Source organism: Apodemus sylvaticus, chromosome 3 (genome assembly GCF_947179515.1).
Source record: "Apodemus sylvaticus chromosome 3, mApoSyl1.1, whole genome shotgun sequence".
NCBI classification, from domain to species: domain Eukaryota; kingdom Metazoa; phylum Chordata; class Mammalia; order Rodentia; family Muridae; genus Apodemus; species Apodemus sylvaticus.
Genome location: NC_067474.1, coordinates 143,675,742 through 143,702,376, shown reverse-complemented (window position 1 = coordinate 143,702,376; position 26,635 = coordinate 143,675,742). Strand labels below are relative to the sequence as shown.

Here is a 26,635-nt window from a genome sequence, read left to right as displayed (position 1 = left end):
ACAGACAGCCTCCTGAGCGGTGAGAACGGAATCTGCCAATTCAACAGGCAGGAAGAGCAGAGGTGAAAGGAAAGGCGTGGAGGTGAGAGAAAGGTCAGGACAGGCAGGCAGCAGCCATGTCCCTGAGGGCCTGACCTTCTAGACTGATCCTCGATCACACATGGCATGTGCTCTGGGAAATGGACTGGCAGGTCAGTGTTTTAGAAAAATCATACATGAGCCATGTATGTGAAGAGCTGGAGATCAGAGACAAAGAATGAGAGAATAATGAAGGGACATTCAGGTCTAGGAAAGAGACACAGGGGGTTAGAAATCGGTGCACATAGAATGGCTATCAGGCCAAGGATGGGAGCCCAAGTCTGGCTGAGCAATTAGTTGAGTAGCAGCCTGCTTAAAAGCTCTGGGTTCAGGGCTGGAGAGATGGCTCAGTGGTTAAGAGCACTGACCGCTCTTCCGAAGGTCCTGAGTTCAAATCCCAGCAACCACATGGTGGCTCACAACCACCCGTAATGAGATCTGACACCCTCTTCTGGAGTGTCTGAAGAGAGCTACAGTGTGCTTACATATAATAAAGAAAGTAAATCTTTAAAAAGCTCTGGGTTCAATCTCCAATCTCTCCCTTCAAAACAGGTCAGACAATGTCCAGCGACCTGCCCAAGATGGTGACTGCCTGTGGAAGTGGGGACCAGGGGTGTGGGTTCAGGGTGTGGGTTCAGGTGGGGGTACAAACCCACCCCAGCAAAGCTCAGCCCCTGACCATGGACCTGATAGATCTCAAAACCGTCAGAGCCTCTGCTGAGAGCACTGGCTGCTGAGGGAGCAGAGTCAGGAGGGTGGACCCAATTTCCACGAGAAGAAAGTGGGGGTGGCGTGGGGTGGGGAGGATTCTACCTCACAGCTCAGACCCAGAGAGCCAAAGAGGTGACAGCTGGTGCAGCCCAGGGCTGGGAAGGAAGGAATGGGTGTAGAGGAAAAGGCAGTAAGAAATCCATTAGAGACGCAGGGGGCAGCTCTGAGGAGGGCCTGGCAGGGATGGGAAGTGGGGGAAGAGGGGTCTGCTGGCACTGAAGCGGGAATTTGTGTAACCCTATCACCCCCTTCTAGGAATAAGCACCCCCTCCCCGTGACTTTGAGACTGGTTTCCCTCACCAGGACTCCTAAAGAGGCTGCCAATCACAGTGCTTGGGGACCAATCAGAATTTTTCCTTCCTTGGACGGTTTTCTAATTGGAATTCAAGAGAAAATGTCTTCCCCTTTGGGGCCAAGGCAGAGTGATGGCAGGGGAACCTTGCCTGGCCCAGGAGGTAGGGAAGAATGCCTAGCAGAATGGAGCAAGCAGGGAGGGAATGCGACTCAGCCTATCGCCCACGGCCAGCCAGCCGCACACACCCACGGCTGTCCTTGCCCTGGGTGAGTATTCCTGAGTGAGCGAAGTTCCCCTGTGCCTCACTGGCTGGTACCAGATTCTGCCTCCTCTCCAAGCATGGCCCAATTAGTCATTCACAAGCTATGAGAGATTGGTTTCTTCTTCTTCCTCATCCTCTTCCACCCACCTCCCATGGTGGCCAGGGGTCATACCCTGTGCCCCTCATACACTGGGGGAATTGGGGAAAGTCATATCCCTCCCTGGAGTCTCAATTTCTTCATCTGTAAAAAAAAAAAAAGGAACTTAAATACCTGTCTGGAACTCAGATAAATCAGTGTCCCAGTGAACACTGTGAAATTAAACACTGGGGAGGGAACAGAGGACATGGGCTGGGAGCACAGTCCTGGGAGGACTCCCATCTACTCTAACCAGGACCCACCTCAGGCAGGATTGCAATGGGCCTGTGCCAAAGTCTGCAGAAACAAAACGAAAACAAAAACAAAAAACAAAAAACAAAGCCTGGCCCACGCCCTCCTCCAGCCAGTCTGAGTCTGTCATCAGCTGTGACAACCCACCCTAGTGGCCGGTTCCTCCTTATATTCCCATCCTAATCCCCACAGCAGCTCCCTCAAGGGCCTGGATTCGTGTCTCAAGAGTCCCTGCTGGTCTAGAGATGGTCATGTTACAACCAGGCTGGCAAGCGATGCCTGTGGCGGCGGCGGCGGCGGCGGCGCTTCTGCTTGCTTGGAAGAACTACAGCACGCACCACGAGACCTTCCACATGCTGATCCTGTGGTCCCTTGTCCTGGTGCCCAGGAACTCAGACGTGTGAAAAATCCAATCCAGCAAAGAGCCTCAGAGCCCCGCCCTCCAGCACCAAGCCGGCTTTGCTTCTCCATCCTCAACCCCATCCACACCAGGGGCTCCACAACCCCACTCCTCACAGCTCCACTGCAGTTATGAAGGTCAGGCTCCAGACGGCTGAGCCGAAATGCCTCCCCGAGCCTGGGTGTGTGAACCCGGGCCCTGAGCATGTCACTTTCAATCTCTTCATTTTGTAACCACAAAATGTATAATTGCCCAGCATGGATGCCGTGAGGAGCTGGAGATCTGCGTAATGTTCCTAACACTCACCTGAGGTCCAGTCCACTGACAGCAACTCAGTGTGAGCAGCCTGGGCCCATGACCTGGTGCGAGGTAGCCGTGACCAAGATAGTCACTCAGTTCCAGGGTATCCTACCTCACATTTCCAGCTTCTTACCCCAGCCCAGATCAGGTGAGGGGGTATCAGGGAGTCAGGGCCAAAGACAGGGTCAGCAGCAGCTAGCCCCTTTCCGTCAGGCTCAGCCTGGCCCCATTATACAAGTAAGGAGCGGGAGGAACAACTGGGGGTCCCAGGGCTGGGCTCTGCCTAAGGGCAGCAAACAATTCAGCAGCCAAATCCACAGAGTGAAGTTTATTCCCAACAAAGTTTCCCTCCCCCCTCCCCAGCCCAGGACAGGGACAGACAGGCTGGGGCAAAGATGAGGCTCTGGTGGGTGGCTAAGGGGCCTCTGAGAACTGGCCCCCAGGCCCTGCCATCCTGGCTGCCCCCAGCCAGGCTGAGTCCTCTGCACCTCCTGTCCAGCCTCGGGAGGGGGAGGGGCGCTGGCTCCTGGTAGTTTCAAAGTGGAGTGTGAAAATAGATATATATTTCTGTGCAGTGGGCAGTCCGGTGTGGCACTCACACCTCTGTCTGGAAGTCGCCGTCTGGCGGTTCTGTGGGATCCCAGGCTGCTGTCCGGTGCAAGGCCAGCCGTTCTCGGGGTTTGGGGGGCAGTGAGCCCAATGTCATAGATTTGAAGGTGCTCCAGCTTTGATGCCTCCTGTGCTGGGACAAGCCAGGGCGTCCCCCTGGGGGGCTGGGTTTCTCCTGTAAAAGGAGCAGGGCGAGCCTGTGGCACCCTCTCATCCACCGTACAGAGCAAACCAAGGATGTCCCAGGAGGGTCAAGACTGCTCAATGTCGATGAATGATCAGATATGAGGCACAGTCGAATACAATTAATTGCCAGACCCTTATTGACCACTACTGTAGTGGTGTTCCCCCCGAGGTCATGTCTCCTGTCTGCACACCCTCCTTTCTAATCGTGGGAGACCCTGTTAGTGTTTGCTCTCTGGGGTACCTTCCCTCTCCCATGCAATGCTGACACTGCTGTTCATGCAGACAGGCCCTTGGTGAGGCAGGTTGAAGATATCTATGCAAGCAAGTTGAACAGCAGGGCAGGAGGTGCTTGGAGCCTCACCCAGGAGGACTCCAGCAATATATGTACCACTCTACCAAAGGACACACGCTATATCATGTCTCCTTCTACCAATAGGGTCCAAGTGAGAGGGCCCCTCAGAAACCATGCACTTGGTGGGATGGGCAGGGGCAGCAACAGAAGAGCCCTCACCTTGGCTGAAGACTGGCTCCGGTAGCGGTCGAAAGTGTGGAACTTCTGGTTGAGTTCGTGGTAGAGTTCCGAGTGCCGTTTCCGGGTGTGCATCACCTTCTAGGGGCCACTTGGGTGTCAGGGGAATGCTGCCTGCCCTCTGCCCTGTACCTGTTGGCCCCACTGGGGCAAGGCTAGGACTTCCCTGCTCTCCTGGGCTAGCCTCCCCCCCTCCCCTCTCTCTGTCTCCATCTCCCTCACACCCCACCCCCATTTCTGCCTCAGAGTAATGGGTGTGAGCAAGACAGTGGGGGAAGATCTCAAGGAATCCAGAGGCCTGGTGTCCCAAGACTGGGCTTGGCAAAGGGGCTTGGAGTAACTTTAGGATAGACCTTCTAGAACACACCCCCTTCCAGCACCCGCACTCACCTCGAAGTCCAAGTCTGAATACCGAAGCTTCTTTCGCTACGGAGTAACAAGCAGACCATGAGAGAGGAGCCTTTCGCGGGCAGCCTTGGGGACCCAGGACTCTATGGCAGCTGCCCCCCCTCCCAGACCCTGGAGTCGCTAGCCCTTGGGGTCACAGCATAATAACTGAGGTCTGCCATGCATATATGTGGCGAGATGTGCCCCTGGGAGCACACACATGGATGCAGACACGGGTCAGCTGTGACAAGGCGGGGTTACCACCCTGTAGGATCATACAGCCCATGCGTATTCTGTGTCCTGGATTCTAGCGTTCTCTCCTGTCCCATGCTCCCCACCCCCACCCCGCCCCACCCCATCTCCCTGGAATCCTGCACTTGTCCTGCAAAGAGGATTTTGGGCTTTCCTTTTCTTTTTTTTCTCTTTTCTTCTTCTTCTTTTTGGTTTGTCTGTTTTTGTTTTTTTCGAGACAGGGTTTCTCTGTTTAGCCCTGGCTGTCCTGGAACTCACTCTGTAGACCAGGCTGGCCTCAAACTCAGAAATCCACCTGCCTCTGCCTCCCAAGTGTTGGGATTACAGGTGTGCGCCACCACCGCCTGGCTTGAGTTTTGGGCTTTTCCTGCCCAGCCCATGTGCCCCCACCTGGCCTCTTTTAAATCCCTGTTTCCTGTGCTCTTCTGACCCTTGCCTGGCCAAGGTCACCTTCAAGGCCCCAACAAGCTTAGTGACATCCTGTGCCACTCAAGGAGACTTCAGTCTTAGAATGCTGGTGGCATGAAGAGAACTCACGAGACCAGGGCCACCAGTCCCTGTTAGGTGGGGGAACTGAGACCCAGGGAAAGGGACTTGGCACTTGGCCCCAGGACCTCAGAGGTGATGTGGAGAGCATGAGGTATATTCTGTAAGGCTCCACCTGAGTCCACTCCCTCGGTTCTCCTCCTGCCTCCAGCCTGTTCTGCCTCCAGCCGCCCTCCCACCCATCACTAAGCTTTGCCATCCATTGCTTCGTCCCTATTTCTGCAGGCAACAGAGCGGCCATCCTTACCCATAATGCTCAGGGGCTCAGCAGACCCACACCTGTGCCTCCACTGGGCCTATACTATTCTAGACACTGTCCTAGACCCCCCAGGTCTCTGCCATTTATTCCTACCTCCCACACAAGAAGCCAAGCACCGGCCCCTCCCCAGCAGTCCAACCACAGGCAGGTGCCACAGAACAAACCCTACCCTGATGCTAAACACACTACCTCCCCATCTCTGACGCCATCTCTGTCTCTGTCGTCTTTTCTGTCTTTGTGAACGCCTTCCTGATTCGTTGCCATCTGTGGCAGGAGCAGGCACCAAATGTTCGAGGAACATTTTAGGCACAAAGCTAAACTCTGTGACCTCTCTAGCTGCTAACTTAATTGTCTTTGTGCAGAGGACAGAGAGCAACTTTTCCAGGCTAGACACAAGCAGCTAATTGAGTAGAAGCTGGGACTCTAACCTCTTTCCTTAGCCACACCCCCCTCATCCCTCCAGTTAGAGTTCTACAATACCCTGGAGTTTTTCTTTGGGCTTCTACGAATCTATGTGTCCCCAGGGATGATCTGCAAGGGGCAGGGCAGAGGAAACAAAGGGACTTCCATTTTCCCATCAGAGGCCAAGGGCAGCACCCTGAGCCAGTTTCTGTGATAACAGCATCTTCCAATTTCCTGTACTGTCGTCTACTTATTCCACACAGCAATCAAGGCTTCCATCATCCCGTTCTGCAGGCTCTCCCCACTTACACACGAGGAAGCAGAGACTCAGAGAGACGGAGCAGTGTGGTCAGCATCTCACTGCCGGTCAGCAAGTCCAGACCTGACTCAGACCCACACGCTGCAGAGGCCCAGGCTCAGGCTCTTCCTTACCGATTGGGCACCTGAGCCACGGCTGTAGTAATGGAGGACTCATCCTGACCAGTCACCCCAGAGTGGGTACCAGAGCGCTAAGTGAATGGATTCATGAAGCTCCACCCATCTGAAGTGCAGACAATCCAGAGTTTCCTGGGAGCTGAGCTCTGTGAGCCCCAGTAGAAGGACTTGATACACACTGCTGTGAGCCCCCAGCACTGCTCTGGGGGACGCTGAGTGCTGTCCCTTCCTGGCCGCAGCCCATGACTTAGACACGATCTCAGGCGCACAGAAGGGAGACAACCCTCCCTACTTTCCATAGCCCCTCACCTCAAGGGAGCCCAGCTTCATGGTGGAACCAGGCACTGTACGGGGCATGGTCCGGCTACGTTCTCCTGGCTCTGGTACTTGGCGGGTGCTGGGTGTCGGTGGTGGCGGTTGGAAGGTCATCCCGTATGGGTTCTGGAGAGACCCATAGGCAGGGCCCAGCCCTAGACCAGAGTGCTCCACAGACAGGAAGCTGGGGTAGCCTTCAGTGTGGGCCATCGTCTTGGCAGCCCGCCGGGGGGTCCCCTCAGGCCGTGCCCTTGGGGCCTCCTCACCCCCTGCACCCCCACCGCCAGGCTGCAGGCTCAAAGTCCGCCGGGGCAGCACCATGTAGTCCCCCTCAGAGCCCGGTTCACTGGGCCGTAGCCATGTAAGGTCCAACTGCCGCAGGCCACCCTCCCCACACATGTACACAGGGTTGGTCTCCTGGGGTGGTGGTGGCTCCCCTAGACCTGGTGAGGCTGCCATGGGTACCAGGATGTTCCCAGGCAGTGGTGAGAAGCTGAGGCCACCCTCGGGGCCCACAAGACAGGACTTGGGCTCCTCGTCCTCATCCAGAGACAGGCGGGACAGAGTGCCGGTAATGGTGGACGGGTTGCAAGTGTTGACCTCCTTGAACAGAACTGGGGACAGAAGTGGGAGGCAGAGGTAAGCCCCACGGAAGGGAGACCCTGTGGTGAGACCCTCCTGTCCAAGTTGGGCTGGGGCCTAAGCTTCTGAGCTTGGGCAGTGAGGGAAACTGAGTTCTGGGGAGGTGGTTGGTATTCTCCCATATACCAGAGGGACCAGGAAGACAACTGGCTCACGGGCGGGCCCGAGGGGTGCAGAGCAGGACAGCCAAAGCTGAGCTCCCATGAGTGCCCTGGTTCGCGTCCTAACTTCTTTCCCACAGTCCCAAGACTGTGGAAGGAAGGCCTTCCTCCTCTCTATTCCCTAGGGAAGTATATATCTTAGAGAAAAGACGGCAGGAGATGCCAGTGAAAGCAACTGGACCGATGGAATAATGCAGCGGCCAACACATGCTGAGGCCCCTACTGTAAACTCCAGGCCCCCTAACTCATGTAGGCCCTGGGCTTCCCACCTGACCTGAGAGGAGGCTATTTTCTCCTTAATTGTGGGTAGCTGAGGCTTAGAGAGGGGATTTTTGCCCAGAGGCAAGTGGTAATTGGCCTTCCCAGATGTAAATCTAACCTGTTCCTGACTAATGTCAAAACAGGGCACTAGCAATCTGGTCCCCATCAGGGCCGCTATGACAGCGTGGGGGGGGGGGGCACCTGTCTCCCTCACACCTATGGCTTCTTAAATCGGTCCACCAGACTCACCTGTCTGACAAGCCAGATCCACGTCCTTTTCAAAGTCTGACTATAGGTCAAGAGGGAGAGAGCAGGTTGGCAAAGGGAGGAGAGATGTGTCAGGGAGGGAAAGGTTCAGGCTTTCCCTCCCTAGCTCCTCAGTCCTCCCACCTGAGGGTCCACCCAACATAGCCTCAAACTGTAGGGAGGAAACTGAACGGGGCGAGCCTTTGCGCAGAGCCTCTCTGCAGTCAGCAGCTGCGCGTGACTTAAACCCAGTCTCTGTCTCAGACGGGATGGGGAAGGTCTGGAGCTTAGGTAAGGGGGATCTGCTCAGGCCTCCTCACTCACCAGGATCTGCAGCTGCCCATTCTTGCACGAGTCTGGGGAGTCTTCACTCTCATCAGCCCGACACACACCCATCTGGCACTTAACCACGTCCTGGACCTAGGGGCAGGAAATACCTGCTGAGCCTGGAGCTCCACAGTAGTGGGCAAGGTTTCCCACCCCCAGGAGCCCAGACTGGAGGTAGAAGGAGAGGCAGGGAGAGGCTGGGATGTCAGGGAGGAGCTGAAGGGCCTTCGGGGTCGCCTGAGCTGTAAATGCCCTCGCCAAGGGTCTGAAGCACCCTGGTCACCCTGGACCACACAGTGGGAAGAAGCCAGAGCCCAGCATGGGGTGAGGGTGGCAAACAAGAAGAGCCCAGCCACCTCTCGGCGCAAGAAGCAGTGCACAGCGGTGATGACAAAGCCTTGTGCGGAGTTGAAAACGGCAAAGAGCGCCTGGAAGAGGACGGAGCGGCGATCTGTCATGGCCAGGACAGCAGACATCCAGGTGAGCGCCAGGAGAGGCAGGACCACGCAGGAACTCCAGAGCGAAGCCCTGAGAGGGACAGCAGCAGGAAATCTGTCAGCGTGACACTCTACAGGACAGGATAGTGGGGGCCTGGGCCTCCACTCAGCTTGGGGACTGGGCAGGGCCCCAAACTCCAGGACCTCAGGAGTGTTTCCAAGCAGAGAAGGGCCAAGGAACTGGAGGAGAAACAGAGGACAAAGACAGAACGACAGGGCCAGAGCAGGGGCCATGAGAGGGAGGAGGGACGGACACACAGACACAGTGGGACTCAGCGCGCACAGAGGTGATACTGGGAAGCAGAGATGAGGGTGGAAACAGGAGGAAGCAAAGGGCGGACAGCAGCAAACACGGGGAACACCAGGCCCAACTTGCACCTTGGAAGCTTTGGAAAAAGACCAAGTTCAGAGCCATATCTCCAGAGATTCCAAGACAGTAGGCTGGGGAGAGAAGGAACAGAAGACCAAAGAAAGATGACCGCCACAGTAAGAGGAGTATAAGACAGACAGACAGACAGACAGACAGACGCCCCAGACGGGAAGACTGAACAGGCGGAGCATGTGGAGAACACCACAGCACAAATCCTTGCAGAGAAGATGGGGCCACGCCCAGCCAGGTGGAGGCATGGAGGAACCGCTGGCTCCTGGTGGTTGCTCAGAACCCAGAGCAAAGGGGTCACAGCTGGGGTCAGAACCAAACCCATGCATCCCTGGCCTCCTTGTGGAGAAAAAAGGCAGGCAGTGGCCAGCAAACTGGTCTCCATCCCAGCAACTACTGCAGCCCACGAGGAACAGGAGATAGAAGGAGCTGCCTTGTCCTATCCGGCAAGGAGCCACACCCAGCCCACTCTACCCCACCCCAGCACCCCCCAGTGGAGAGTCAGGCACAGCTCCAGACAGAGCGGGGTGACACCATTCTGCAGAGACAGCCAAAGGCTGAGGCAGAAAGATGGGCGGGCAGGGGGCCAAGACCTGTCCTGTGAAGAGAGGTTCAGGGCTGTTGAGCCAGGCAAGGTTGGGATGGAGGAGGCACAGTGTCTGTCAAGCCCTGGAGGCGGAGCCAAGAACCAGAAATGCTCTAATCACAGTAATAAGAGCTGCCATTGATTAACTAGCAATTCTCTGCCAGGCCCTCCACTGAACACTTTACATAGATTATTTCAAATTGTGATCAAAACAACTCCAACAAACAGGCCTGGGGACTAGTATCCCAATTGACAGATGAGACTGGAGTGCGCCCAGCTGGACCAGGAGAGGAGATCTGGGACAAAAATCCAGCTTGGCGGCCGACGCTAAGGCCCACCCTTTGATCTGCTAGCTCAGCAGACTGGGCATAGGGCTGTGGTAGCCCAAAGCAGAGGAAGCCCACAGCTCCTTGAGCATCTCGGAGCTCCACAGTGATGGCACCAGACGCCTCCACAGGCCCCCTGGGGAATGTGACAAAGCTGTGCCCTCACTGGTCTGGTCGGGGTGACTCAGGCAGACTTCCAGCCCCAGTAGGTAGGAGGGTTGGGCCAAGGCCTTTGTAATCTTGCAGAGCTGAGGTTTTAAAATTCTTAGCTGCTAGGTTGGGGTGCCTTGAAGAAATAATTGTCTCCCTCCATGATTCTGCCTGTGATTGTGAGGTCCAAGGCCTCTGAAATTCAAGTCAGATTCTATGGCAGATAAGTGTGTTTCAGTCATTCTAACATTCTTAAGTGTCTGATTGTCTCAGTCTAAGATTCTTCCATTCTAATTGGAAGGTTTTAATAGCTCAAAAAATTCTAAGGGCCTACGATTCTCAGGGCCTTGAGGCTGGTGGTTAGAGGAGGGGTCTGCAGCTGTGCCTGTGTAGAAAATTCAGCCAGAGCAGGGGCAGGGGTCAGAGGGCAGGGTGAGCAGGGCACCACCACACCCTATGGAGGGAGGGGTCCCATTGTCCTCAGGTAACTCATCCCTGAGCTCCAGGGAGCATAGAGCAGTTGGGGGGCAGGAGCAGGGCAGGCTCTCCAAGGCTGACATCCCTCCCAGCCCCCACCATGGGCACTGCCCTCCCATTCCCTAGCCCCTGCCCGCCCCCACCGTCCCCCAGGGGGCACAACTAACATGGCATTCCTGGCCGAGGCTGAGCTGAGCAGGGGGCTGGGGACCGCTCCACACGCTGAGCAGGGGAGGAGCAGGCTGGCCCAGGGGCACCGCTCCGACCTCGGGGGGGCGGCACAGACACGGGAGAAGGGGCAAACACATGGGAAGCCGGGAGATGGGGCAGAATGAGCCCCGAGAAGGGTAGGAGGGGAGGGCAGATGAGAGAGAGAGAGCTGGGTTAGGGTGGGCGAGGGTCTGCCATGAGCACTCCGGGTGCCCACCTTGCCTGCACCCTTGATGTCCCAAGGTTGGGGAGCCTGGGTTGGCATCAGCAAGCCCTGAGTCTCCGAGGTGTACTCGGCTCCCCCTCCCTGCACACTGCCCAAGAAGGAGGAGCTACAGAGACCCTCCCCTTACCCAGCCCTCTGCTTCTTAGATTTGTCTGAGACGCCATCTCGAGCCATGAGCTTGTTGAAGACGATGATTCCGATGAGCATGTTCACCTGTGGGCCCGGTGGGGCCGGGTGGGAAAGACAGGGTCACCAGGTGCCCTCGGGACAAGGACACCCCCAGGTAGGAGCTAGAGGTCAGGGACAAGGCAAAAGGAAACGATGACCTTCTGGGGCCACATCCCTCCCCAGATACTGACAGAGGCATGCACATACCAGGACAATGACTGCTGCTGGACCCACAAAAGCGTAGAGTAGGCCACCCTCTAGGGACAGCCAGCAGCTGGGGGAGGGAAGAAAAGAAGAAATCAGATTCCCAGCAAGCCCTTCCCCCCTGCATCCGCAGACCCCGGCCAGTCGTGCCCACCTCACCAATAGACAGACACTAAGCCTCCAGGTGTGGAGAACCACAGCCGTGTCTTGATTAAGCCTGTCTCCTCTTCCACAGAGACCCACATCGGGCCCCCACAGAAATACAAGTAGACTGACTCCCTAAGTGCAGTGGTGCTTAGAAATGACCCAATCCCAACATGTCCTTTCCCCAGGGAAACTGAGGCTCAGTGCGAAGGAAGTTTACCCAGAGATCTTCAATAAGTATAGGTGAAGACCTCAGTCTGAGAAGACCTAATGCCCAGTCCAGTTCCCCCAGGAGACCCACAGACCCCTCCACCCCCACCCTCAGCGCTGGAGTCGCACGTACTAGCTGGATGTACCGTATCCTTTGGTGCGAGTAAAGCCAACAGACACAGCCACCACCAGGGCAGGTAGACCTGGAGACAGGATTACAGGTGAGAAGGCTGCAGGTGCTCAGGTGACACCTCCCTATCATCCTCCAACCCAACTGACCCCCCTCCCCAGAGAGCTGGGCCAGAGTCCAGGCAGCACAGCCCTGGCTTTTTCCCTGCACTCCAGGCCAACAGCAGAGTTCCGGCACCGGCCTTGCTCACCCCAGCCCAGGCAGAGGAAGCGCTTGCGAACCAGGCGGGTGCGCATCCGCCCGATGACAGCCAGATAGGATTGCCAGGCCTCTGTAAGCACCCAGCAAAAGGAGGACAGAAAGAAGAAGTGTAGGAAGGCAGCCGTCATGGTGCACACGCCCTGCAGGGAGAGGTAATGGGAGGGAGTGGCCCTGAGCAGTGGCCAGGGTGGGAGCTGTCAGCTTCCCACACTGACTGCTAGGCCAGCAGCTAGGTACTGCACGGCCAGCCCAGCCGCCTACCTGAGCTCCCCTCCCCCACCAGAGCCCTGCCAGGCACCCCCGCCTTCCCGCACCCACACACGGCACGACACAGGCCTGGTGACATGCACACAGCACTAGGCATCCGGGGAGGCGGGCAGGCAGGCCACCCACGCACAGACAGGAGCACTTGCCACGTCATGGCCGAGCAGAACCCCACACCTGGCTCCCACAGTGCTCAAACTGTGCAGAGAAGGCCAAGCGGGGTAGGAGGGACAGTCATACGGAGCATCACAGGCAGATGGAGGACTCGTAGACAAGAGGTGGCTTCCGAAGCCTCCCGCCCAACACACATGCGCCCAGGCACTCACGTACACATTAACTGATGTACACAAACACTCATTACTCAGCACACACACACACACACACAGCAACACCTTCAAGTATGCCTGCACCTGACTTCACACTCTCCTTCTCCACCAGAGGGTCTGAGTGTGCATCATACAAACATTCACTCTCAGGATGGCACAGTGATTAAGAGCACTGGCTGCTCTTCTAGAGGACTCAGGTTTAATTCCCAGCACCCATGGCAGCCCACAACTGTCTGCAACTCCAGTTCCAGGGGATCTGAGTCCCTCAGACAGACATGCATGCAGGCGAAACACCAATGCACATAAAATGAAAAGAAAAATCATTAAAAATAACAACCACTGCCCCTCATTTGCAGGCACCCCCCCTTCCTCCTCCTCCCCTCACTCCTCCCCCTCCTCTTCCCTTTACACCCCTTCCCACACACACCCCAGGAGCCTGCACCTGCCTTGCTCAGCACCCGGGACTGGCCCACGAGGATCAGGATGTTGGAAGCCAGGATGGACAGGCAGAAGTTCAGCAAGATGATGGAGCGTTCTGATTTTATAAACCTGCCAGGGCACAGTGGGCAGAGGCAGAGGCATTGGCCGCCTGCCCAACCCTGGAGAGCTGGCCACCTCCCATCCTGCTCCACATCCGACTTACCTCCAGAAGGCTGCGTAGATGGCAAGCAGTGTGAGTAGAGCCATGCAGGACACCGCACAGCCGATCACCAGGGGGACAGAGGGAGCACCTGCCAGCTCCAGGCTCTGTGGGAGATGGCTTGCTGGGAGAGGGCAAAGGTCGGGCACCCAGACTCCCTGTCTGACGCAAGCAGGCATGCTCCTCACGTGCAGAAGGGCACATGCGCACAGATGTATTTACGCTCATTCACCCACACTCTGTCAAACACAACCAGATGCACACATGTGCACACACGCTCACTCACCCACTGCCACATACTCCCAAGCAGGTGTCATGACTATAAACAGCAGCAGCCCCCCTTCCCGTGGGCAGGCCCACAAGTACATCTCTACAGGGCCGCATGTGGGGTCACCTTGAGCAGCCCAGGAGCCTTTCTCCCACTCACCAGGTCCTTGGGTGGCTGGGCCAGGACCGCAAAGGTTGACAGGTGCTGGCACTGGCAGCGGGTGTGAGCCGCCTGGGTCTCCAGGGTCTGGCAGTTCTCAGTGTTCCAGTCCCCTGAGCTGGCATCTCTTAGAGGAGGGAAAGGTGGCATGAACTCAGGGCCCAGCTCTGTAGCCCCAAAGCTGACTACTGCCCAGTCACGTGAAACTCTGGGGCAAGGCTATGTCATGAGAAACCAGCAGGGAGCCCCAAGATGTGCTCTTGATCCCTCAGACCAAGGATGGCACCAAGGAACCCTTTGATCTTCTACATGGATGACCATTTCTGATGAGAGGGTCTAGGGTTGCCCCAACTCACGCTCTCGAGTAGTCCCAGCTGGCGCAGTGGGGATCGGTGGTGCCCTGGAAAGCACAAAAATGCATGCAGTCTCGGGTGAGTGGCATACTGTCCCTGGCTGTCCTCGAGCCCACCACAGCGGCTCCCACACAGGTCAGGCCCACCGTCCAGCACAGACCACCTCCCTGAGACAGGCCTCAGGCCCTGTGTGGGCGGACAGCTAGGGTCCCCATCCGGGCCCTCACTCACGTTGATGATGTATGAGAGTTCCACTGTAATGAGGGGCTCAGCTGGAGGCTGGGTGGGGGGACGCACAGTCACTGTCATCACCCGGGAGGTGACAGCAAGTGGAGGCCTGGGGAGACAAATACTGAGGTTAGCTCCTACCAGCAAGTGCCCAGACTTAGAAACTTTAATCTGTTATAACTGGGACTGCCAGGGCCAAGGCCCACGGGTGGGCACAGCACTCTATGGGGTCCAGCACAGCCTCTGGGAACTGACTCGGTGAATTGGATTTGTGGATCTGTGTATGCACGCACACGTGTATATATGTAAGTACATGTGTGTTCATGTGTGCTCAGTTCCTTAGGCGCTGTCCGGCTTTCTAAGGCGCTATCTTAATGGTCTACAACTTTCAAAGCCGGCTAGGCTGACTAGCTTGGAAGCTCCAGGGAGCTGCTTCATTCGCCTTCCCAGCAGCAAAAATGCAAACACACTGCAAGCATGACAGCCTGGTGTGTACAGGTCCATGGGTCTCAACCTGTGGGTCGCGACCCCTAAAGGCCACGGGAAAACACAGATGTTTACATTATGATTCATAACCATGCAAGATTACAGTTCTAAAGTAGCAACTAAAAAGGGTTTTATGGTTGGGCGTGGGGGGGGGGTGGTCACTGCAGAAACTGTATTAAAGGGTCGCTGTAGCATTAGGAAGGTCGAGAACTGCTGACATCGGTCCTGGGGTCCTCATGCTTGTCTTTAATATTTCTGAGAAGTGACTATGTCCACAGCCAGGCAAGGGGCCTCCGGCTGCAGGAGGAGCTGCTCTCTGGTGGACTCACCTGGGCGGCGGCAGGATGAGGCCAAGGGTGCGGTAGAGCACAGCACCGATCACAAAGTAGGAGGAGGACTCCTCGGGGTCAGCCGGGAGAAGGCGCTGGTGGGCGTGGCCTGGGCCAGGAGGCACTGTTCCTGGGCCCCGCCCCCTGCCCAGGCTGCCTGCTGTGGCTGTCCCCGGAGTGGCTGGCTTCCCTGGGGAGGACAGGCTGAGCACCTCCTTGGGTAGGAAGAGGCGGTCCTCCGAGTGTCGCACCCAGTCCTTCATGCCCCTGCGGCCCCGCATGGGAAATGTGATGTCACTGGACACCGCCGAGATAGGCTCTCTCTGAATGCTGATCACTACAGCAGAGCGAGGGTGGGCAGGGCGTGTCAAAGACAGACGGGCGCAGCGGGGGATGCACACCAGGGAAGACGCACGGACGTTGGAAGCAACACCGAAGCGAGGTGCATGGACACAGGGACGGCGGAGGAAGGCACACAGGAAGACAGAAGCACGGGGTTGAAAGGAGGGAAGGACAAAGCTTGTAAATGAAAGAGCAAACCAGAAGCACCCCTCAGCACTATCCCTCGCCCAGGGAAGTAGGGTGCTAAGGTTCTAACCGTACCCAGCACCCCCTCCCCCGCCTGCATCCTTTTACCCAGGTTGTCCGTGACAATGAGAGAGCTCTGGAAGGCCTTGAGAGCATCGCCCACGAGGTGAATGAAGTCTTCCACAACACGCAGCAGGTGCACGGAGCCAGGTGACACCTAGGAGCAGAGAAGGTGTGGGGGTGGGAGGGTGGGAGCCAGGCCAGAGTGGCGGGTCCTGAGAGCGGACCGCTAAAGGCTGAGCCCCTCACCTGCTGAGCATCATCCCATTTGTCCTTGTTTTCTGAGTCCACCATGAAGCTCACCACCTGGAAGAAACGCTGGGGAGAGAGGGATGGGTCAGGAGGTGCGAACCAACCTGCTGCCCCACAGACCCTGCCGCTGGGGAGCAGTACCTGCACATCATCAGCAGAAGGGACATAGGTGGCCCTCTTGAAGGTGTCAGTGACGTTCCTTAGGATGTCCACAGAGAAGAGTAGGTCTCCGCTGTAGTAAGTGCGCCGTGCCAGGAGCTCCTGCAGGCTCCGCACCACCTGTGACATGCCCTCACCTGCCAGCATGCGCTGGCCCTTAGCCAGGTGTTCCCGAAGCTGTGGGTGACACGCGTGCCCCGTCATTGTAGCATCGGAAACTGGGAGCAGCCCTTGGCCTGGCCTCCCTTCTGCCCGCTAGGTGTATGCAGGAAGAGAGAGGGCACACACGATCAAAGAGAGGCTCCCAGGGACACAGGCTGAGAAGGAGGCAGAGGTGATCTTGGGGACAGAAGGGACTCAGATGTCCAAATGCAGAATAATATACTGATCTGGGGACTGTGCACTTCCCTGTCCCTAAGTGGCCTTGAACATTCTGAAGCAACACACACACACACACACACACACACACACACGATCTCTCAAATGCAAGCTTTTGGTGCAAACACAACATCAATACCCAATTTGGTCAAAAGCAAGTACCCATGGGCCACGTTTGTTGACACCATCCTTGCCCCCACACAAGCCCTGGGCTGGGAACTAGGGACACGAAGATAACTTCAACGTTGTCCTTGCCCTCAAAGAGCTCCCAGTGTTACAGAACACACTTAAATGCATTCTTTGTTCACGTTTTGGTTTCTTGAGACAGGGTCTCTCTATGTAGCCGAGAGTCCTGAAGTTTGTTATGCAGACCAGGCTGGTCTCGAACTCAGAGGCTGCCTCTGCCCCTCCAGTGCTGGCTTAAAGGTCTATGCCCATGCCCAGCTTCCATGAATTCGTAACTCTCCATGTCTAAGAAGCTCAGGATGGGGGGCTGTGGGAACACAGAGGCACGTACCAGATATAGAGGGAGATACCTAAGAGGCCCTGACATAGGAGTAGGAGTTTGCCAGACCAAGGAGACACACACGGCTTATACCAAGGCATGAGGAAATGAATGAGACTTAAGCTCCTGCCAGGGCTTGGGAGACATCATATCCCCCCCCCCACCGCCAACACAACCATGCACACTCACTGACAGGTAAAGGTAGCGGTATTCATGGGATATGCAACGAGCGAAGCTGGGCAGTCCCCAGTATGCCACACCCTGGGCACTGAGGAGACAGCGGCGGCTAGCGGAACCTGCAGAGATAAGACAGTGACAGGCATTAGGGCGGAGCTCTGGCCAACTACCCCTCCACATCTCGGGATGCAGCCCAGGGCTTGGGCCCAGAGGTGGGCAGCAGGGATGGTGGGGCAAGGGTCTGCGGGGACAGCTACTTGCCCTTACCCGAGGCATTAGGGGGACACTTGTTGTAAATGATCTCGCCAGCTGCGGCCCTCTTCCAGGTCATCAGCATCACGTACTCGTCCCTGCACATCTCATGGAAGGCTGTGGGGGCCACAGGCCAGGCGGGGTGTGGGTGGGGCTCGGCTGGGCTCGTACACGTGCCCCACCCCCCGGGGTTGTATAAGCAGTACCTGGACACCTCTTCTCACTGCAGGGTTTCACCTCCTCCCCTGTGCCCTCGCAAGGGTAGCCCTGCGTGGCAGAAGCCTGGCACATGCGGAAGCGGCGCTGCCAGCCCGTGTCACATGTCTTGGAGCACAGGCTCCATGCGTTCCACGGGCCCCACTTGCCATCAGCGGCTACGAGAGAAGAGAAGTGTGAGAGGCCATGCCTGTCTCCATGCCAGGGCTGCCGCCTACTGCCCTTACACAAAGCACTCACCGGGACAATCGAGATTGCTGCACTCACGGGTATCGGTGAGGGCACCTGCGCACGTGGCCCAGGCTGGACCCGCCACGCTGCACTTCCGGCTGCGCTGCTGGGTCCCATTGGCACAAGATGACGAGCATGGGCCCCAGGGACCCCATTCTAGCCACTGGCCTTCCACTGCATGGGGAGACACAAGCGGGGGTGGCCGTTGAGCAGAACGTGGGTGGGCTAGTGGGGGGGGAGGCATATGGGGGAAAGTTCCTCAGGGAGAAGGCAGAGCCTGCTGGCTGCTCAGACCTGCGCCAGGCCAGACCATCTGAACTGGGCCTATGAAAGGGTCTGGAGAGAGTGGGTGGTGACTGGACCTCTCTCTGCCTGCCCCTCATCAGCTCCAGGAATACATGATACCTCTCCACACAGCACCAAGGGCAAGCCCCAGCGGTGAGGTTTTCTTGTGTGAGGATGTAGGTTGTAATGGCACCTTTTGATCTTTGCCTACACTAAGCCCAGCTTTGTGTCCATGGTGCCACGGACACCAAAGTGCTATTTACAGCAAGGGCAGCTGAGGGCATGGGAGGAATGGGCACTGGAAAGCTGGTCCCTTCTGATGGGGTCACAGTGTACCAACTCCAAGTCAGGGCTGGGTTTCACCTCCCATTAGTTGCTGGCAGCTGTACTTCTCCAGTCTCCCCATGCGTGGTCAAAGCTATAGGGACCCACCCCTCCAAGGACTGGGCACTGAACCTGACTGCCTCCCCTAGGTCTTCCGATCCCCCCACCCGGCTGGGCAGCGCCTGATTAGAAGCCCCTTGGCGCTACTGACCCGGGCAGGCGGCCATACTGCAGAGTTTAGTCTGCAGCTCGGGACCCTCGCAGGCCTTGCCGCCGTGCTGGGGGGGCACGCAGGTCCGCATCCGGCTCCGAGACCCCCGCCCGCAGCTGCGGGAGCACAGGCTCCAGGACCCCCACTCCTCCCACACGCCGTGCACTGTAAGGAAGCACGTGGCCGGTGGCTGGGCGGCACCTCGGCTCCGCCCACAGCCAGCGATCCGCCCACCAATCAGGAGTTCCGCAATGTTACGACCACTCCTTATTGGCTCCGCCCTGGGTTCTGTTTCCAGGGCGAGAAGGTTTAGGGTCCCAGGATAGTCATCCTTTGTGGGAATGTGGTCCCAAATCACACAGGACAGGTTCTGTGGACACCCAGATAGGGTGATCAGGACCAGCCTGGGGGAGCCAATGGTCTTCCTTTCCTGAAGGGCACAGAAAGGATCCAAGATCCATCCCTCTCTTCCCTTCCCACCCTCAGGCCAGGGCCTGAATTCAACAGGGCAAGCCTGGGGCAACAGAGGTGCCCCCTCCCAGCTCCAATCGCTTAGACACACAGACAGACACGAACCTCTACATGGACGCTGACAGACACAATGAACTCACAAGAGGGAACGCAGCCTTGTCCCTGAGCTCCACAAACTCCTGCTATGCCCCCAAGCTCTGAGGGCCTCCCCCCAGTAGGCCCCAATCTAAATCTGCTGCCAGCACTTCACCCCAGGGGAGCAATGAGCAGAACTGGTTGACACTGGCCTGTCTCTCAGTCACCAACTGACCCAGGCAGACGCATGCATTTCCTCAGCACCTACATGCAGTTCCTGCCTGCTCAACTGCTTTAAGCATGATGGTCTATCAGAGGCACCCAAGGGAGTGAAAGGGGGAGCCCAGAGCAAAGTGGGGACCAGAAGGGAGGGTGTCGTTTTAAAATAGAGTGGTGTACATCTTAGATCTAAGGGCAGGGTGGATACTTTAGCCGGGTGGGGGGGGAGGGGCACGACCAAGCAAACGCCCAGAGCTGGGGTGCTGCAAGAGGTGCTGGTGAGGCCAGAACTCAGGGAAGGGGAGGGGGCAATGTGCAGAGAACAGCCTTGACTGCCAAGATGGAGGCATCAGGATGTGACGTGCCCAAAGTGGGCCCCAGATATATGTTCGGATTCTATCGTAACCCCAAGTGATTCATGCCAGGCTGGCACAGTGCCTGGGTAAGATATAATATGGAGGACAGGCTAGTTTGTAGAAGGTAAGGAATGGGGTCACCAGTCAGCTGGAGAGGGAAGCTGTGTGATGTCAGAGAGGACCTGACTCTGCTGACAGATAGGGTAGGAAGAAGGACGCCTACCTGGGCAGGTGGCTGAATTGTTGCAAGGCCGGGTCTCCCGAAGGGGCCCGCTGCACAGGGTCCCATAGGGGGAGGACACGCAGGAGCGGGTCCGCACCTGCAGACCCTGCCCACACGTCAGGGAACACACGCTCCACGGGGACCACTCCTCAGCTGCTGGGTCGCCTACGAGAGAGGGACAGCGTCGCGGCAAGGGACACCTCCCAGAGAGTTGCATGGGAGCATGGAAGGACCAGAAAGATGGGGGGTGGGGTGGGCATCAAAGGGACCCTCCTACCCTAACCCCAAGTGGCAGGCTCTTTAAAAGGCCACCCATCCCTGCCCACAGGCCTCACGTAGTAACATAACTGAGTTCCAGGACATAGACACAGACAGGCACACACCAGCACACATGCCACCGGACGCCACAGTCGGGCCCCCGCCACAGAGGAAGAGAGGCGGGCCCGAGTTACCTGTCTGCGCCATGTATAGCCCAGGCTCATCTGCAGACCTTGGCCACTGGGTTTTCACCTTCGGTTCCTCTTCCGGCTCCTCACCTGGAACACGGAGGTGGTGGCAAGGGGCTTAGCAAAAGCCCGCTGATTGCTGCCACAGCGGTACAGAGGGCAGCCTCTGCTCCTTGGCCTGAGAGCCTGGAACCAACTGTGGGCGATGCAGAGACAGCATCGTGTTCTGCCTCCTGCCCCACCACCACCCTTTCACAGATAAGGAAACTGAGGCTCAGAAGGCCATCCGGAACTCATAGCCACCTTGTCTACCTCTTGCCTCAGCCAGATGGACTGGAGGGCAATGGTCAACGTATTGCGCTCTGGTGTCCATACGATCCCAAGCTGTGCCTAACACCTATCACCTTTAACCCCTCACTGGCTGTCATCTCTGTTAAGGTGGAAAACTGAGGACCAGAAAAACAACTTATCCAGAAGCATGCAGCCCATCGAGCCTGCAGCTAGGCTGTTCCTCCTCCTAAATGATACGCAAAAAAGCCTGACTACCTCAGACCTGCTCTTGCGTCATGACTTGCATGGGGTGAACCACAGTCTTGAGGGTCAACGTAAAACAGTAACAGACCATGATATAAAGGCCCTAGCTTGGTCCAAGCCCCAGGGGAGGGGAGCTCAGACTCCTACACCCAGCAGACCCTCCCTGCACTGACCCTGGAAGCTTGAGCCTGCCCTGCTGCAGACAGAACTTCCTACAGCTGCGAGGCCCTCCAAAGACCTGTGGGTTTAAGGTTTTGTCCTCAGTTCAGCCCTACTGGGAGGTGGCACTATTGGTTAGAGCTTAGTAGGTCTTGTGGTTACTGGAGACAGAGAGAGGATACGCAGACTTTGTCCCTTTACATTCCTAGAGGAGATGGTTTCCTGATATATATTTCACACTGCTGTGCTCTCCAACAGGAACAACCAGAAGGCAGACTGAGACCTCCAAGCTGTGAGCCGAAATAACCCTTCCCACAGAGTTAAGTGCATAACCTTTTTTCTTTATAAGCCGATCTCTCAGGCCTTTGTTACAGTAAAGGCAAAGCTAACAGCCTCAGACTGAGGTGAGGGGCAGCAAGAAAGCACAGGGAAGAAGGCCACGCCCATAGTGGGGCCACTGGGCGATTGAATGGCAGAGCATTTAAGGGCGGGGCTCCTTCTCCCCTAGATCTCTCTCCTCTGGCTCAAAAAGCTGGGTCAGCACCAAGTTGGGGCTGCAGAGGGCTGTGTTCCTTCACACACACACACACACACACACACACACACACACACACACACTGCTACTCAGTCAAGCCTCTGCACCTGAGGAAAGCTGCCAACCAGGCCAGTAGCCAACTCCAGAGTCCCAGGTTTGAACTGCCCCCAGCACAGTATCCAGGGCTTGCCATCCCCATCAGCTTCAGGGCCTGCGCCACTTCCTGTGATTTCCACATGACGTCAGAAGCCTGGACACAGGAATTATGTGAACTGTCTCCTCTCCCACCAACCTTCAGCCTCCATGCTTCCTCGAGTCCTCAGAGGACTCTCAGCCCAAGCTGGTTGGTTTTGATCAACTCAACATAAACCTCCCAGATATAAAAGAGAAAAATCTTAACTGAGAAAATGCCTTCATCAGATAGGCCCGTAGGCAAGTCTATGGTGCTTTTTTTTTTTTCATTAATAATTGATATGGGAAGGCCCTGCCCACTGTGGGTGATCTGGTTGTATAAGAAAGCAGGCTGAACTGAGCATGCCTTTAATCCCAGCACTTGGGAGACAGAGGCAGGAAGATCTCTATGAGTTCTAGGACAATCTGGTCTACATAATGAGTTCCAGGACAGCCAGGGATATGCAGAGAGACCCTATCTCAGAGAGAGAGAGACAGAGAGACAGAGAGACAGAGAGACAGAGACAGATAGAGACAGAGACAGAGAAGGAAAGAGAAAGAAAGAAAGAAAGAAAGAAAGAAAGAAAGAAAGGAAGAAAGAAAGAAAGAAAGAAAGAAAGAGAAAAAAAGAAAAGAAAGGAAGGAAGAGGGAAAGGGGGGGAGAGGGGAAGGGAGGGAGAGGGGAAGGAAGAAACAAGGGAAGGAGGGGAGGGAAGGGGAAGGGAGGAGAAGAGAGGGGAGGGGAGAGCAGGCAGGATGAGCAGCCAGGAGTGGGCGCACCCCAGTAAGCACTGCTTCTCCATGACCTGTGCATCCGTTCCTGCCTTCAGTTCCTGGCTTCCTTGGTCGATGGACAAACTGTAAGATGAAGTCACCCCTTTACTCCTCGAGTTGATTTCGGCCATGAGGTCTTACCACACAATAGAAACACCAACTAAGATGCGGTCTCTAGCAGTCTTCGGAGATGCTGGAGCAGGGCCAGCCGCTCTTCAGCCCCCTTTCCCCAGCTCCTCTTCTGTCACGCCTGCTCAGCCATCCCAGCCGTGTGACAGCCACTTTCTCCACACCCACTCCCAGGCTGCTGAAGGCCCTAGAGCGAAGCCAGCTGGCCCTGTGACAGGCTGGGGGCTCTGTGGCGGCGGCATCCATGCCTCTCAGAGACCTTTGTGGGCCTGGTGGCTCTCACCTGCTCCCTCAAGCCGGGCTCACCCACTCCTTTAGCTGAAGTCTCCTCTCCAGCAATGGGAGAAGCTAGGGCCTCCTTCTCTCAAGCCCTGACTTGAGGCCACCCCTCGTCCATTTTCCTAGAAGGCCCCATCCATCCTGTCGCCTTTCTGTGAGCATTCCCTCAGCGGCCTCTCCTTGTAGCAAGTGACTGACCCAGGCTGCCTCTGTTCTAGAGTGCTCTCCATGCCCCCCACCCCACCCCACCCCTGCCACACACACCCTCCTCCAGCTGTTGCCCCCCACCCCCGCCACACACACCCTCCTCCAGCTGTTGCTCTTGGCTTCCATTCAATGCCACTGAGTGGTCCCCAGCTGACACTCCCGCTTTCTCACCTGCCACTCACTTCCTGGCTGGAATGTCACCTCCCCCGTTGATCCACTGCAGTCTCGCGGCTGCCCCCATCTTTCTCCTGAAACTGGTCTTGACAAAGCCATGGGCTCTCTCTGCTGCTAAATCCTGGGGACACGTTGCAGGTCTCATCTCTCAGTTGACCGTCAACATCGTTGGCCCGTGGATCTTTCCTGACTGCGGCCTCCTTCCTGCCTTTCTAAAGGGGTTCCTCGGGTGCCTCCCCTGACAATCCACCAGCCTGTCCCTTCTACAGCTTAATAAATCCGTCGAGCCAGCCCTCCCATCATCCTGCCCAGACCCTCCCTGCCTGTGATCTCCTGAACAGTTTCACGTCAGACCCTATCCAACACATCATCGCAAACCTCTCCTCTTGGGTCCTCACCTCCTTTACCTAGAAAACTCCCATTCTTTCTTAAAACCTCCATCTCCAATAACCTCTCATCTGATTGGCCATTTCTAGGCAGGAGCTGCCCTCTTTCCTATTGTCTCTTTCATTATAGATAAATCCATTTCCTTCTCTTTAGTTATTTGTTTTTATGAATGTGGGTGTTTTGCTTGTATATATGTCTGTACACTATATGCATGCAGTGCCCTTGAAGGCCAGACAAGGTTGTCAGGTCCCCTGATACTGGAGTTTGAGACAACTGTGAGTGGCCACGTGGGTGCTAGGAAATAAACCCGGGTCTTCTGGAAGAGTAGTCAGCGCTCTTAGATACTATGATATGTCTCAAGTCCTGGTTCTACCTTCTAGCTGTAATGCTGGCCTCTCCCCTTTGAAGCTGTATATAGTACACACACACACACACACACACACACACACACACACACACACACACACACACACACACACACGAAGCCTCCAGAATACCAGCCCCACCCTTAAGCCCAGCATCAATCATAGTCCACATTCTGGAGACGCTGAGCGACGGTTCCTAAGTGCAGTGCATGCTCTAGGTGCAGCTCTGATGAGACCGTGTGCGCACCCCTCAGTCTGGAGGGCACCCTCCTCCCAGCACAGCATGCAGTAAACCACAACTCGGGGCGTGTCAGAGACCATCTGACCTGTGTGTGCGTGTTGTGGGCTTGCCTTGCTCCCTGGAGACCTCACATCCTCTAACCAAGCCATATGTGGGCTGGCCCCAAAGTATAACTAATCAGAAGATTTCCCAAGCCTGGCTTTGTGGGGTCCCCCCCCCTCAGTCTCCTGAACTGGGACAGGTGCAGAAGCAAACCTGTAGCTGCACAGCTGGACCCACCCCGGCAGCCTCCCCCACCGACACCTCACCCTGCCTCCCTCAGGAGTAAGCAGCAGTTCACCCCGCTTGTGAAAGCCAGTTGTCCCTGAAGGGGACGAGACGGAGAAAACCACCTGGCACTTACTGCCAGGAACATGTATTCAGCATGCATGTGCTGCCCCGAAGAAGGCAGCCTATGCTGAGGCTGGGGCAGATGGCTTCCAAGAGGACAAGGAGGACCCAGGAAGGGAGTAAAGTGTCCCCTGTAATCCCCAAGTGTCCTGCCTACGGAAGTATGAGTATGCACGTGTGTGTATGCATGTTGACATGTGTGAGTGCAGGTCTGTGCATGTCGCAAGGCCAGGCTAGCTGGCCAGCAAGCTTCTGCAGTCTTCTAGTCCACCTCCCTTGATGCAAGATCACAGGGATTATAGGTGTGTACCACCATGTCTGGCTTCCACACAGGTTCTGGGGATCAGAACTCAGGTGGCAAACAAGTTCCCCACTGGGCCATCTCCCCAGCCCTAAAATATCTTTTTTTTTTTTTTCGAGACAGGGTTTTTCTATATAGCCCTGGCTGTCCTGGAACTTACTCTGTAGACCAGGCTGGCCTCGAACTCAGAAATCCGCCTGCCTCTGCCTCCCAAAGGGCTGGGATTACAGGTGTGCGCCACCACCTGGCTTAAAATTTCATTTATTAAATAGCTCCAGAAGCTCAGCATCATCACTCGCCAGTACCTCAGTCCCCTCGGAGTCAGTTCGCCCTGCCTCACTCAGATTTCCTCTACAGAACTGCATTACTCTGACAGAATGGGGCTTAGCCAGAACCTTCCTAAATGTCTCTTACTAACGCCCACGGGGCCTCCCACAAACCCTGGTCGTTACCTGTTACTCAGAACATGCTGTCTAATTGTTCTGCCTTCCCTCCCAACACTGCCCCTGCCACCATTCGGGCCTCTGTCCTCCCTGGCCTCCAGTGACCCTGCACATGTGCGTGCACACATACATACACACATGCACATAGAAATACACATACAAACACACACACACACACACACACACACACGCACGCACGCACACACACACATGCACATAGAAACACACACACGCACACACACATGCACACACGCACACACACATGCACATAGAAATACACATACAAACACACACACACGCACACACACACGCACGCACGCACACACACATGCACATAGAAACACACACACGCACACACGCACATGTGCACACATACATACACACATGCACATAGAAACACACACACACACACACACATATCATAACTGCACTGTCCAGACCAGCTCTCACCTTCCCATCAGCAGTCAAACATACAGCAAGACTGTCCGGATGGTTCTGGAGCTGAGCCAGCAATGGGTGTGACTTGCAGCTCTGCCACCATCTTGCTATATGCTCTCAGCCAAGGAACCTGAACTGCACTGAGCTTCAAAGTCTTTAACTGGCCCTCAAGGATAATGCCTACCCCATGTCTCCATAGTGGGAATTAGAGCTATGGTCTGTCTAGAGCACGATGAAAAAGGGAGACTGTACCCCCCCCCATCACTCAATCACACAGGTATTTTAGTCCATGTTTTCTGTTCCCTCCTTGCAGACCACCCTTCCCTTTGCCTCAGTCTACCTAGTACACAATAAAAGTGACCTCTTCCAAGATGCCCTCCTAGACTGGCTACATGGGAATTTGAGAGTGATGACCCCCCCCTCTCTGTGGCCTCGTTCTTAGATCAAATTTTACACTAGCTGTCATCTCCTGTTCCCACAGCTCCCATGACACCACCAGTCCTCCGTGTCCTGTGGCACACAGAAAGTCTAGATTAAGTAGCCAGGTGCAAGGAAATCATCCACTAATAGGGAAATAAGGAAACAGGCCAGATCATCCCAGGGTCCCTCCACCCCAGCCACCAGAGGCTACCCTCGGTTCACCTTGGCTCCAGAGGCAGAGGCTCCAC

General features: G+C 56.2%; 1 protein-coding gene across 4 annotated transcripts in view; it reads right to left on the bottom strand.

The window, feature by feature from the left end:
- Positions 1-2,823: 2,823 nt before the first annotated feature.
- Adgrb2 (adhesion G protein-coupled receptor B2) overlaps positions 2,824-26,635 on the bottom strand; it is a 38,086-nt gene continuing 14,274 nt past the window's right edge. The window contains exons 3-30 of one of the 4 annotated variants that reach the window (XM_052177495.1): positions 20,447-20,530; positions 19,995-20,159; positions 18,651-18,815; positions 17,840-18,004; positions 17,590-17,757; positions 17,399-17,500; positions 17,144-17,250; positions 16,054-16,248; positions 15,910-15,978; positions 15,709-15,817; positions 15,073-15,409; positions 14,261-14,366; positions 14,033-14,076; positions 13,677-13,803; positions 13,253-13,356; positions 13,056-13,158; positions 12,009-12,159; positions 11,762-11,831; positions 11,278-11,344; positions 11,030-11,115; positions 10,634-10,732; positions 8,408-8,579; positions 8,049-8,144; positions 7,728-7,767; positions 6,409-7,028; positions 4,209-4,244; positions 3,801-3,899; positions 2,824-3,278 (exon numbers count right to left, since the gene is read on the bottom strand). In XM_052177495.1, coding sequence (XP_052033455.1) covers positions 3,090-3,278; positions 3,801-3,899; positions 4,209-4,244; positions 6,409-7,028; positions 7,728-7,767; positions 8,049-8,144; positions 8,408-8,579; positions 10,634-10,732; positions 11,030-11,115; positions 11,278-11,344; positions 11,762-11,831; positions 12,009-12,159; positions 13,056-13,158; positions 13,253-13,356; positions 13,677-13,803; positions 14,033-14,076; positions 14,261-14,366; positions 15,073-15,409; positions 15,709-15,817; positions 15,910-15,978; positions 16,054-16,248; positions 17,144-17,250; positions 17,399-17,500; positions 17,590-17,757; positions 17,840-18,004; positions 18,651-18,815; positions 19,995-20,159; positions 20,447-20,530 — 3,875 coding nt within the window. In that variant the 3' untranslated portion in view covers positions 2,824-3,089. The remainder of the gene's footprint in view (positions 3,279-3,800; positions 3,900-4,208; positions 4,245-6,408; positions 7,029-7,727; positions 7,768-8,048; positions 8,145-8,407; positions 8,580-10,633; positions 10,733-11,029; positions 11,116-11,277; positions 11,345-11,761; positions 11,832-12,008; positions 12,160-13,055; positions 13,159-13,252; positions 13,357-13,676; positions 13,804-14,032; positions 14,077-14,260; positions 14,367-15,072; positions 15,410-15,708; positions 15,818-15,909; positions 15,979-16,053; positions 16,249-17,143; positions 17,251-17,398; positions 17,501-17,589; positions 17,758-17,839; positions 18,005-18,650; positions 18,816-19,994; positions 20,160-20,446; positions 20,531-26,635) is intronic. The other 3 variants (XM_052177496.1, XM_052177493.1, XM_052177494.1) reach the window with 3 other exon arrangements.